This window comes from Melospiza melodia, chromosome 1 (assembly GCF_035770615.1).
Source record: "Melospiza melodia melodia isolate bMelMel2 chromosome 1, bMelMel2.pri, whole genome shotgun sequence".
Classification (NCBI taxonomy): Eukaryota; Metazoa; Chordata; class Aves; order Passeriformes; family Passerellidae; genus Melospiza; species Melospiza melodia.
The window spans coordinates 162,362,421-162,375,338 of NC_086194.1; the positions used below are offsets into that span (position 1 = coordinate 162,362,421).

The 12,918-nt window shown below is 39.2% G+C and overlaps 1 protein-coding gene across 1 annotated transcript in view; it reads left to right on the plus strand.

Moving 5' to 3' along the window:
* The first annotated feature begins 1 nt into the window (after window position 1).
* Window positions 2-12,918, plus strand: part of NSMCE2 (NSE2 (MMS21) homolog, SMC5-SMC6 complex SUMO ligase) — a 126,651-nt gene continuing 113,734 nt past the window's right edge. Inside the window, 3 exon segments of the mRNA XM_063174071.1 lie at window positions 2-97; window positions 100-117; window positions 3,610-3,757. Of these exon segments, the coding sequence (XP_063030141.1) occupies window positions 2-97; window positions 100-117; window positions 3,610-3,757 (262 nt within the window).

The window sequence follows — 12,918 nt, forward strand, 5'->3', positions numbered from 1 at the left end:
GATGAGGCGGTTCCGCCCGCCCCGGTGCCCGGCGCTACCGCCAGCCTGCCTGTACCGCCGGGAGGGCGGCGTGGGGCCGCCCCCGGGGCAGCCGCACTCTCGGCCTGCGAGGACGAGGTGAGCAGCGGCCGCTGGCGAGCGTGGCTGTCCCCGCCGGCCCCGTCCCCTCCCCGGGTGAGGGCAGCGCTCCCCGGCGGGGTGCGGGAGCGGCGGCGGGACGGGTGCGGGGCCGGGTCTCGGTGCGGGACTGCCCGGCCTGCCCGGCCTGCCCTGCCGCGGGTGAGGCGGCCCTGGGGCGCGGAGCCTCCGGCTCGGCGGGCGCTGCTCCCCTGCCCGAAAAGGGAAGGGTCTCCCTGTGGCCGCTCGTCGCCGAGTGTGCCTGGGGCTGGACACTGATCCTGCTGCTCAGAGAGCACTTAACACCTGTAGGGCTGCTGTTACAGAAACAAATAATACTGTTTTCTTACCTCTGCTTCATAGTTTGAGATATTGAAGCATAGAGAGTTTAGGTATTTCCGCAAATATTTAAAATAGCGAACAGAATAGAAACTAGATTTTTTTTGTTCTTTATCCTGTCTGGACCATTACATCACTTGCTGAAAGAAAAAAATAAAACAGTGTCCCCAGTAGTTTCCCATTCAGCATGGAGTTTGCTGGTTGTGTTTCCTGCAGAGAGGGGCTGGGGGTTGCACATGGTAAAGGTGCTTTGAGGCACCCACTGAAGTTTCCTTCCATTTCCTGGCAGAAAAGAGTGTGGTGGAAAAAACACTGCAGTGAAACCAGTTCCAGGGAGGAATGTGCCCCTCCCTTGGAAGGCAGAATGGACAGCTCCAAGCTGAAGTTGAATTCACTTAGAAAGTTCAAGAGTGAAATCTTTGCCTTGGGATCTACAGGAGAGCTGAAGAACAGCTGACAGGCTCAAAAGAGCCAGCTGGGAAGTGATGGGGGAACAGGAGCTGAAAGCCCTGAAGTGGCAGAGCATAGGAGATAAAAGGAAAGCAACACATATGCCAAACACACTCCACTGCCAGGGTTTAGAAGTTGTTGAGACAATGCTGGATCCTGGGGTGGTGGCCATCTACTTTTCTCTCCCCATTTTCTTTTTCTTTCTTTCTTTCTCTGGTTTTCTTACATATTCTTCTCAAAATGTGTTGTAAGTCAGACTGAAAACTTCCAGTGTCTTCTTGTGTCTGGAGAAGTTAAAGTTTGCTGAGCTAAAGTTTGGGAAGTGCTTTATTTTGGTCTGGATGTTTTAAATTTTGCCAAGTACCTTATTCTACTTGAATGTTCCAAAGTTTGGAAATATAAGTTTATATTATTGTTTTTGAGTCTCCTGGTAATTTGGTTGTTTTTCCCATGCACTGCCCAGGCTATATCCCAGTGCCTTCCTCTGAACTCCTCAGGTAGGCTGGGGCATTACAGGATTGCAACCAGCTTCCAAGAAAAATAATCTTTTATTAAAAAACAAAAAAGGAAAATTAATCCAAAAGAAATTACTTTCCAAAAGACAAATTGAGGTGAACCTACCACTGCAATGATTTGATTTAATGTCATAACCAGTAACTTCTGCTCCTGTGTAGTTTGCTCATGAGAATGAAGGAGCCTTTTAAACTTTTCAATGTTGTTTTTTTGTTTTTTATTTTTCAGATTCCTGCTTTCACAGTGTGTGTCTGTGAAATTTCCAAAAGAACAGCAGGATTTACCAAGTTCAAGAGGGGAATTAGGCTCTATTTGTTAACTTTGATGCACAAAATGGGCTCAGAAAGATGAAGCTGCTAACATTTGACTATTCAGTAGTGTACGTTTGGATCACAGAGGTTCTATGCAAACAGTCTTGCTAAGATGGCAAACAAGTACCTTAAAAAAAAGTTAAATAATATACTAGCTGAAGGAATTTGTTATTAAATATTCAAGAGCATCCTTTTTCTTTACTCTCAGTGAGTTCTATAAGGAACTTTTGCCTTGTCTTCTGTTGTCACTTTGACAGCTCTAAAGCTCTGTAATGATAGCAGTCACAGTCTTCTGTCAGGGAGAGCATGAGCTGACATAACAAGAGCTGTAGTTGAAGTCTCCTGCATCTGTGGAAAGATGCACCTTTAGAAAGGGATAGAGAGGAAGACAAATTTGCATGTAATTAAGAAGTTCAGTTTGTGGTGAGGTTGAACTGTTGTTAAAATGTTGCTGGAAGCACCTCACCTAAAGATGGTGTAATAAAAGATCGTATTGACTGTCCAAGCACATTTTATAAATGGAAAAAAGGAAAATTATAGGAAATAAACATTAGGAGACAGCAGGTGTTCAGGTGTCCTAGTCTGTATGGTACTAGTGTGGAATGTGGCAATGTTCATGTTAGGGGGATCACATGGTGGAGTTCTGGAGTTTCAGAGAAAGCAGTAGAGAGAGATACAGCCTTAGATACAAATCATGGGAAAAGCACTGTACTTTCTATACATCTTTCCCACGTTGCTGTTGAATTATAGCCTGTTAAAGGTTGTTATTGATAGAACAATTCTTTCCCTTCTGGTATACCCCAAATTTGTTTGTGGATTCTGCTCTCTATCTCCCCCAATGGCATCTCAGTGTAGTCCTTGAACATACCAGTTATTCTTTACATGGACTAATGCAGTATTTCTGTCTAAGAGTTCTGCTTTGCTGTGTCTATTTTTCTTTTTCTTTGGTGCATCTAAAGCTGAAACAGAATTTTTCTAATCTGCAACTTGAAGTATAAAATTGTTCACACCAGGTTCATGTTTCTCACAGTAGCTATGTGACTGAGAGGTTTATGGCAAAGCATGAAGAAGGAAGAGCAGAAATTAGGGATTTCTGGGAAGAAACCAATGGATGTGAGCAGTGTGGACAGGAATAACATAAGCAAAAACACTTAAAGGTTCTACTAACAGAGCAGCTAATCCCCACAAGGGTGTAGGCTGTGGGTGTGTATTGCAGAGCCAGAGGGTGGTAAAGAAGATAAACAATGGTACCTGGGTGACTTCATTTTGTGCTAATGGAAGATGGGTACCAAAAGCTTGTAGCATATTTGGCAGAAGTAGACAGCATTTTAAAGGTGGGCTTTTATTTAAGAATGATGCTAAATGTTTTAAGTACATTCTTAGTAGAGTGACTCTTTGTTAGATTATTTTTTCCAAGGGCCAGCTACTGATGAAACTAAATAGAGTGTGAGAAACCATATTTCTTCCTAGGCTAATTGATTATATGCCTAGATAACCCAGACGAGTTTTTGGGCGTGTGGGCTTTTTTGGATCTTATTTTGGATCTGAAATAGAGCAGTAGTTTTCAAGCAGCTGTAATTGTGGAGTTTGAACTTCACTGTGGTTTAGTGGTAGAAATGAGCAGAGAAAAATGCCAGTTGCTTTTAGTGGTGCAGTTTTGCTTAATACTGAATTGGAGGTGAATTGAAAACCTGTGATGAATTGCACTTTCACTGAATTTACTGACATCTTGGGAGCTAAGTTTTCATCCCTGCTCCCTAATGCTTCAGTGATTCTGTTGACACTGCTTTATGTTTAGCTATCTATTAGAACTTATGTTTTCTCTCCCAAATTCTTTGTGTGCAAACTGCTTTTAATTTGTTCTCTCTGTTGTTTCTAGAGTAACACTTTCAAGATGTCAGGTGGTCCAAGAGTCTCGTTCAATGCTATTGATTCAGCTCTTTCTTCTTTGAAAAACTGCCAGTCCTACATCAACTCTGGGATGGATGTGGCTACTCAGGTTGCCCTTGATCTTGTGGAAAGTTTCAGTAAGTATATTCTCTCTTGTATTGCATTCTGAATCATTTGGGGCAGATGAGTCCCAGACCTGTGTATTTTGACTTAGTTACTATTAATATCGATCTTTATTATAGCTCTTCTGGCCTGGCCAGGGTGTTTTCATTACAATCATTTCACTTAAATGAAAAATTTCATTTAAATGATAAATTCAGTGAACACATAAATACCTGGCAAACACTGTCCTTGCTTTTGTGACAGCCAAGACTAATTGTGTTCCAGTGATTGTTTCCCTTCAGCTTTGTAGAAACTTTAATATTGCTGAATGAGATGGAGAAGGCCCCTCAAGTGGCTGAATAAAATGAGTTTTCATTATCATACTGCTTCTTTGTGTCTGTTTTATTTGACATTCAGGGCAAAATATATTAAAATAATGCTAAAGATCTTGAATACAAAGCTTGAGACACCTGTTAGGGGATGCAGGTTTTTAAATGCTGTCTCTCCTGAAAATCAGGCCTTTTTTAGGGTGCTTCAATTTGGACATTTCCAAAGTGGGGTACTTTAAATCTCCAATTACTGCCCACAGTCTTGTCATTGCTATTTCACAATGAAAGGAGCACTGCAAAGCTACTTTTCAAGGACAAACATTAGCTGACCCATTTCCCTATCTTGGATCTGTGTTAATGTTTTCACTAGGGAAAAATAAAAACTTTAAAGCTCCAAACCCCTGATAGTTTCAATAAAGAGTGGAGAAGAATCTCCTGAAAGAAAAGCTCTGCTGTTCATTATAACTCTTGCACTCAGCTAAGCCAAGGATTGTGTACAATCAAGATTAATGTTTTTCTCTTGTCTGGTGGGATAGTTCTCTCTCCTTTCACCTTTTTATCCATACTGCTGTCAGAGACAATTGACATGCCATTTCTAGCAGGAAGAGGAAATGGAAAGCTTGTCTGAACCCTCACCTGGGGATCCCCTTTGACATAAAGCTCATGGAACCAGTTCCATTTCCCTCTGCTTTAGCAGTCACCATCTCTCCTACTTTGTCATAAGCAATGCATAGAAATACATGGAATGTACTGAATTCTTTCATCCCCAAGACCACAGAAATTAATTATTTATACAAAAATTAAAAGTTGTTTGTTAATTGCACTTTTCAGTAGAAGCCCCTGTTTCATTTGTATTGGGAAGGGTGTAAGGCAACTTAAGCTCAACTGTGCAGGTCTGCAGCTGCAAGTCTGTGACTTGTACTCCTAGGAAATGTCCCTTCCTCATTTATCTGCTTCTGACACATTAATCTTTAATTAAAAGCTTGAAATTATTTTGTTCACTTAACTCAGTAACCAAAAGGACCATTTTTAGCATTCTGTCCTGAGAGAAGGAGATTACTCCTGATGAAATACCTGGTTACAGTTAAGCTACATCATGTGACTGGAAAATAGCTCCTACCTAGACCATAACACATTTTATTCCAGCAGAGGCAACTTTCCTGTTGAATTATGGTTATAGAATTATCAAGCATGATCTGATATCATAGTACATCCCATGGCACTACAGAGGTGTTCCAGATGTGTAGGTCATACTTCTTTGATCTAGTGTTCCCAAATTACATTTTCACCTACAACAGTTGTCTTCTTCACTCCTACACCTTTCCTTGCAGAAATACTTACATGGAATGAACAGATAGTGAAGGTCCTCACTTCTGTAAGGTTTGGTTTTCATTACCCTGACCACTTTGTATTGTATTTGTGGGATGCCCCGTGCCAGGAAGGAATGATGAATCTGACTCCATGTTCTCAGAAAGTTGATTTATTATTTTATGATACTATATTATATTAAAGAATACTAAACTAAACCATACTAAAGAATACATAAAGGATACTTACAAGTAGGCTAAAAAGTTAATAATGAAAACTTGTGACTCTTTCCAGAGTCTCGGCACAGCTTGACCCTGATTGGCCAGAGTGAAAACAATTCACAGAAAACCAATGAAACAACCACCTGTTGGATAAACAATCTCCAAACACATTCCACATGTGAGCACAACACAGGAGAAGCAAATGACATATGAATTTGTTTTTCTTTTTCTCTGAGGCTTCTCAGCTTCCCAGGAGAAAATCCTGGGCAAAGGGATTTTCCCAGAAAATATGAATGCCACAACTCTGCTTGAACACTTCAAGTTCTTGTGCTCCTTGCAGAATGCCATCAGGAAGGATACTGGGTTTCTGTGGCATGACATGCTTGGTAAACTCTTGGTGTTTTATAATAAGCACATCTCATCTGCTGGACTTGACTGTTCAGCTCTTACCTCCAGCTCATATGCAACAATTTCTGTTTCTAAAGCTGTTGCTTGTCTGTCCTGCTTTGCCTTCATGTTCTGAGGCAAAATACTAACTTAATTTTGAGATAGAGTTAGATAATATATTTCTGTGTTTTTCTGTCTAGTTTGTAATTTGCTTTTATTTCCTTTGCAAAATTTGACTGTCCAGCTTCTGACAGGTTCCATTGCCAGGCTTTGTGGAAGCAAGGAATTCTGTTGCAACTGTTTGTTGTAGTTTACAAGCACTTTTTCTGTGTGTTTATTTTGTTCCTATAGTCTTTCATAATGGACAATGCTGTTGTTTGTGAATAGTAATGAAGTACATAGCAAGTACATAGCATAGTACATGAAAAAAAATTACATTTGCTTCTTAAGGTAACTGAAAAGACGGAAAAGTTAGTTCAGTGAGTAATTTTTCCTCTCTTAATTCCTATTCTCCACTGACAAAATCCTGAAAACATTTACTGTTAAATGTATTTATTAAATGTTTATTTTGTTCTACTCCTGTATTTATGGTTTATGAAAAGAAATTACTTGTGTTCAGTGTTTGGGTCAGGCATTGCTTATTTATGAACCTGTACAATCTCTAGAAAAATAAGGCTATTTCTTATTAATAAGGCTATTATTAATAATAGCTAAATGAGTGCAGAATAATTTTAATGTACGTGATAATGAAAACCTCTTATTTTATAAGGAGTTTTGTTGATGTCCATGAAGTTAAATTGTTGATTAAGATCTCCCTGTCAGTTGAGAACCTGCTGACTTTTAGCACTGAGCATTGGTGTTATGAACATGTGCTAGCAAAGAGACAGAATTTTAAAAGATCCTGGAAGGGTTTAAGGATCTAGAGGTAAAAATTAGTTTCACCAAACTGAATGTGAAAAGGAAACAGCCAATTTAAAAGCTCATTTATTTAATGAGTGAAAAAGAAAGATAAACCTTTTGTCCTTCTCAGTCTTTCTGCTGATTATCTTTTAGGTACTGACACTGTCTAATGGTTGTATTTTTCTTTTCTTTACAGAACACTGCTGTTGTATAGAAGCAGTTTGAAAAGTTACTATATAAGTAAATTATGTAAGCAAAAAACCAGACTGTGTACACTTGGTTTCAGTATGTCCTACACTCAAAATACTCTTGGACATTCTGTGGCCCAGGCTAGTAAAATACTGAAGGAAAGGACACACTGATATTTGTGAGTGGTCCATCAGCCTTCCAAGAGTCTGAATATTTTAAAGCTAAAGCACATGCTTATGTCCTTTGCTGGACTGGAGACCTAATAGATTTGAGAATTTGAAGATGACACTGTTCAAAATCAGTTATAACACAAGTAAAATCCTCTCAGTTCTACTGTAATTTGCATCTTCCTAAGTTTTGCCTCATTCTAGTTTTGAGTTTTAGTAGTGTGATTGCAGAAAGAGAATTCATTAAGTCATTTGTCCCAAGTACTTGTTTGGCAACATCTCTGAATTGTAGTGCTCTAAGTCCTGTGTTGGCACCTCTGCACACAAAGGAACAGCTGTTTGCACTGCTAATTTAAGTTCTCTTGGTTGAACTTGCTTTACTTACCTACTTGGAGTAGTTCTGTAGACTTAGAAATCACTGATGGACATCCATGTCAAATACTTGAACCGTAAGTTTTATTATCTGTTTTTGGAATTAGTGAAACCTGCAATTCCATGTTGACTGATGTGCTGATTATGGTAAGAATATGCTGGCCCAGGACAAATTTGTCATATCCATGACAGACATCCATTCTCAGGTTTGCTCAAAATTTTTGGGTGTAAATTTGGTCAGCTTGCTGAGGATGGCAGTTTCAGATGACTCTTCAGCAGAACTTTCTCAAGAATATAGGATTGTAAAGTATGGAGAGCTGTGGATATTTGAATGAAGAAATCTAACTCATGGTCATCTCCAGGCTTCCAGTCCAACAACTGCTCTCTTTAGATGGAGTATTACTTTTGTCTGGGCTGAAATCCAAACTGGGATGATTGTCCAGTACAAATGGGAAATAGCTTGGAGGTCTGGAGAGTATCCTAACTACAGGCAAGATAAGAATTTCTTAGCATTAAACTTTTGAAAAGCATTTTCAAGAATGAACAGTTAGGGTTTTGTCTAATTAGCTGAATGGGTTTTCTGTGGAAAGCAAGATGCTTCCTTGATGTCTGGAACACCCTTTCAGCCGCACATCACTTTCCCAGTGTGAAGTGTAGAGGCTATGAAATGTGGAATAGCTGTTTTTGGGAAGCAGTTATTGCAGGTGAATTCTAATCTTACTTAAGGATCAAAAGAAAGAGCTACTTTTTCTTCAAAAACTTGCTGAAATGTCATGGTCAGCTGCTGCCCATGGCTGTTTGCCATCTGTATTACAGAGCAGTGATCTTCCTGTAGCAGTATCAGGATCTGCTTGAGAATTCCTCCTGTTTTCTTACCATCCTTTGAAGGGTTTTTCTGCTCACCACTGTGTACAGAACAGGCCCAGGGGTCCTAAAAATGTCAGTGATACAATTCTTTGGCATATTCCCCAGATTGAGTTGGAGTTACAGCTCTGGCTTTTCTTTCTTGTCTGGTTATTACATAACCTGCTCCTTCTGCCAGCAGAGTTTACCTCAGTTCTGTCTGCTTACTCCATTTGTCTGATTCCCTGTCCCAGGGCTGCCTCTGTACTTTTCTTCATGCAGTATGCACCACTACATCTTATATGTGCAATGTCCTCCTTTTCTGGCTGCTTTCTCATCTCCAGTTGATTGAGATCTAGTGTGTAAACAGTAGTTGATAATGTAGGATCTTCTAACCCTGTGAGATTCTCCACATTACTTTGACTTCTATCACTGCTCACTTAGAATGGTTTTAGCAAGAACAGCTCTAAATGTTGCTGAGGGTTTTTGACATAGGACGAAGTGTGGAGCATACAGATCTGGCAATTAGCCTTGTTTTATGAAATTATTGTCAGCCTTTTGATAGACAGTTGGATGAATTTGTATAGAATAGCCACTATTCTTTGGAGTGACTTTCTGAACCCATAGCAGCAGCCTAAAACAGTCAGACTTGAACATTCTAAGTTTGTTCATCCCTGAGAGAGGGGCCCTTTCTATGCAAGTGTCTCTGTCATTGACCTAAAACTTCTATTGGAATGGTATAAACTCCAGTATGAAAATGGACTCTGTAGCTGTGCTTGAATATCAAATTATTTGGTTGTTTTCTTTGTTCCTTTTTTCCCCCCTACCTTATTTTAACTTGGAAATTCAAAGGCAGGATTCCTGCAGTATCATACCATAACATGAATCTTGACATTGATAAGGTTCTTGTGCATGAAATGACTATGATGTAATTGTTCTGGGATCCAGAACACCTGTGCTTCTAAAATGTTTATGATCTCTTAGTTTCCATGGTGTTAGAGATCATTGTGCTTCATAAAAATAATCCAAACCTAAGGTACTTGTCCTGAGAACAGGCTGTAGCAAATAGGCTGGGATGACACTTTGTGACTTGCTTGAGTAAGAGGAGTGAGCATGAAAGTCCTGTGACTGAGGAAATAAGCAGGATAAACTTTGCCTTGCTGCCCTATCCTTGTCCAGGCAAGATGAGCCATGTCAAGATGTTTTCTTGCACATCCTGCCTTCTGTCACATACAAATGGTGATTTGGTCAAGTGTCCAGCTCACAGTGGCCTCGTAATGGTCAAAGCTGTGGTCTGTGCTGCAGGGACAGTTCATGAGGAATCAGACCTTGGTTTTCATGCTTAGGTCCATATATCTGTGAAGGTGCTTGTGAGAAGAAAGAAGCAAAGTTTTATAGGAATACAGTTTTTTTCTTAGTGGAGAACCTAAATGTAGATTTTTTTGTTTTCTTGTTGGAGGATATATGTGTAGAATGTCAAAGTCCAACCTGGAGATAAATGGCTTTTCACTGACACTTGCTATACAGAAATGTTTTTTAGTTATGAGGAGGTAGAAAATGAAGAGAGGCCAATGATGCCTGAAGTTCATCCTTCTGTGTTAGACTCTACTAGATGCTTCCTGTGAAGCTGCAAGAATTCCCTCATGATACCATGCTGTTCACAGAGGAAGTTTTATTCTAACCCCAGTTTTTTCTCTGCCAGAAGCTGTTTGTTCACTGACTGCTTTGTTGCTACACCAGTGTCTGTGGTGTTGATTGGTGACGTGCACAAACTCAGTGTAGGCACCAAAATTACATCTTTCTTGGGAAGTTCTTTTCCTGTTGCCCAAAGTAAGCTTGTATTTTGTGGTATGGGAAATAAAATGTTCCATATTCCTTTCAAAAATACTAATTTTGCTGTCCTTCAAATCCCTTTCTTAAGATTAATCATTTTAGGGAAGATGTGCTTTTAATCTTAACTTATGCTTCTGTTGTGCTGTGCTTCTTGTATTGTTTTACAGATATTTAACCTTTCAACTAGCAATGAGAATGATGTATTTTTTTGAAGTAGATAAGTATGTGGTGTTACACTTGGAGTATTTCTTCTTCAAGTAATTTTATTCTTTGAAACAAGAAAGACTGGTTGAGTTCTTGTGAAATGCTTTTCTGAAAACACAAAAGTTACATTTTTTGCACTATGCTCTGCAGTTAATATAAACATTTTGAGAAGATAGAGTTGGATTAATTTTTTTTTCTCCCTCTCTTTACTTGCAATGTTTATATCCAGCACTGATGAGCTCTTTGCTGGAAGGCACTGGTTGGCTCTGGAAGCTGCTCTTCAAAGCAGTCCAAAAAAGGAGAATTTGGAAATGTGCCTTGTTTCAAAATCTGGAAGAATATGACTTGTAATGAAAGATTTTTGTTCTTTTATATTTATCCAAACCCACTCTGACTGTAGTCTGTAATCTTACAAAGTGGGAAGAAACAAATATGTAGTGTTGTTACTGTTTCCTAGCTGTAATTTTGACTGCAAGAAGAGCACAGTGCAGTGAGGGGAAAGCAGCTAAATTAAGCTGTGATAAGCTATATTAAGCAGCTGTATTAGTGTCTTAAGCAGCATGCTTTTGTTCTGATAGCTCTTTTTCAGTTTGGGTGCTCATTAAGCTGGGTGCATCCAAGTATTTTTGTTCCTCAACTTCAGAAGTTCCAAGGACAGAGAAACCCTTTAGGTGGCAGCAGAGTCTTTGCTTTTTGCTTCACCTGCTGTGGCACTCTGGAACTCACTCCTAGGATGGATCTGGAGGTGTTTCTGCATGCTCTTGCATTTAGTGACAAGAGAATATAAATGGAGGATTGAGATGAATAGAAAGAGAATTTGTATTATCAGATCAATACAGATCATTGCAATAAATTTATACATTTATTCTTGCATGAAGCTGCTATGTTGTGGTTGATCTAGAGAGTATGAACCAGACTGAAATCCAGGCTTGATTTAAAGCTTAACTGAATAACTGGACAGAATAACTGTCCTTAGTGTGTTCTCATGGAAATGTACTGACAGTGTGCACCTGAGCAAAAGGTCAGAGCTGGACAGACCTGGATTTTGTCAGAACTCCTACGAGTGCTCAGATAAAAACTGCACAGTTTTATTTCACAGCTTTTGGTAGGTGGTATTTACATAGTGTCTGGTGTCAAATACATGCATATGCATGTGTGAATATTTATTCCATTTTCTTATGTATCTTTCTAAGGCAGTGGGTAGTTTTCTCCCCCAAAGGTCATTGTGAGTCAGAGAGATTTGCAGCCACCTGGTGGGTTACCTCATGTACCCATAGTTACTATAAATTTCTCTGTCCTAGACCTCATAAAATCTCAGTAGTCTTCAGAATAGATCATAAGTGGGATTTAAATGCTGTGCAGACCTTTTTGGAGACCCTCTGTGCACTAGTGATGTTAACCTTGAGAGAATGAGTGAGCTTAGAGCTGTGAGTTATAGGCTTGAAATTGCTGGGTGAGGTTCTTTGGCCTCTGCTATGCATGAGATCAGAGCAGAATGATGCTGATGGTCTGCTGCAGCTTAGAAATACTATGAAGTACTGCAGAGGTCCTGTGTGGGCTCTTTAGCACAAAGATAAATCAACCTTTTTGAACAAAAGCCAAAGAGGAATATTTTATCTGAGTAATTTACTGTATGAAAATATTCTCTGTAGTATATAAATCTGTCATTTTCTTATCATCATATTTCTGCTACAGAAATGTGGCAAGAAGAAAATACTACTAACTCCTGCTTAAATGTAGAGGCATACAGTATATATAGAAAGTAGTGTGGGCTTTGAAGAACCCATTCTGAAGGCTTTAATTTTTATCAATTTAAGTAGATCAGAATTTAGCTTTCAGTGATCTAATTGTGTGCATAAAAATTAGGGAAGGAGGAGGAATGCACAAAAGTAGAAAAAACCCTGGGGTTAGCAGCATTCAGAAAGATTGGGAATATAAAGCAATTATATTTCTTTTCTTGATTCTTTCCACTAGGAAAAGATTTATCTGGGTAGAAAGTGAGCATTGTGCTGACATGTTCTTAGTGTTTGGTCACAACATGAAAGGAGCCCTTATGTAGATGTGATCATTCTGAAACTTCCTCCAGAGCCCTATGAATAGACACAGGACACTTATAAAAATTTTATTTTTCCTTTCTTTTCCTCTTTGTCTCTTCAAGAATTCAGGATTTTGTTGCTAATTTTTACCTTGTTTTTTTTTTTTTGATACTCACAAATTTTGTAAGTGAACATAGACTTAATTACTAGAGGTTTTTAATACTTTCAGTTAAAAAAAACCCCTCTGCCTCAAATCCAGGTTTTATGACATGTTTTATGAAATTTATACCAATGTTATATAGCCCTGATGCTCCAGTGAAGAATGAATATTGTAATATGTACTGATTAAATTCCAGGAATTTAAAGGGGAATGTTTGCTTTTTCAGTTAGAATTGTGTGTAAGACTT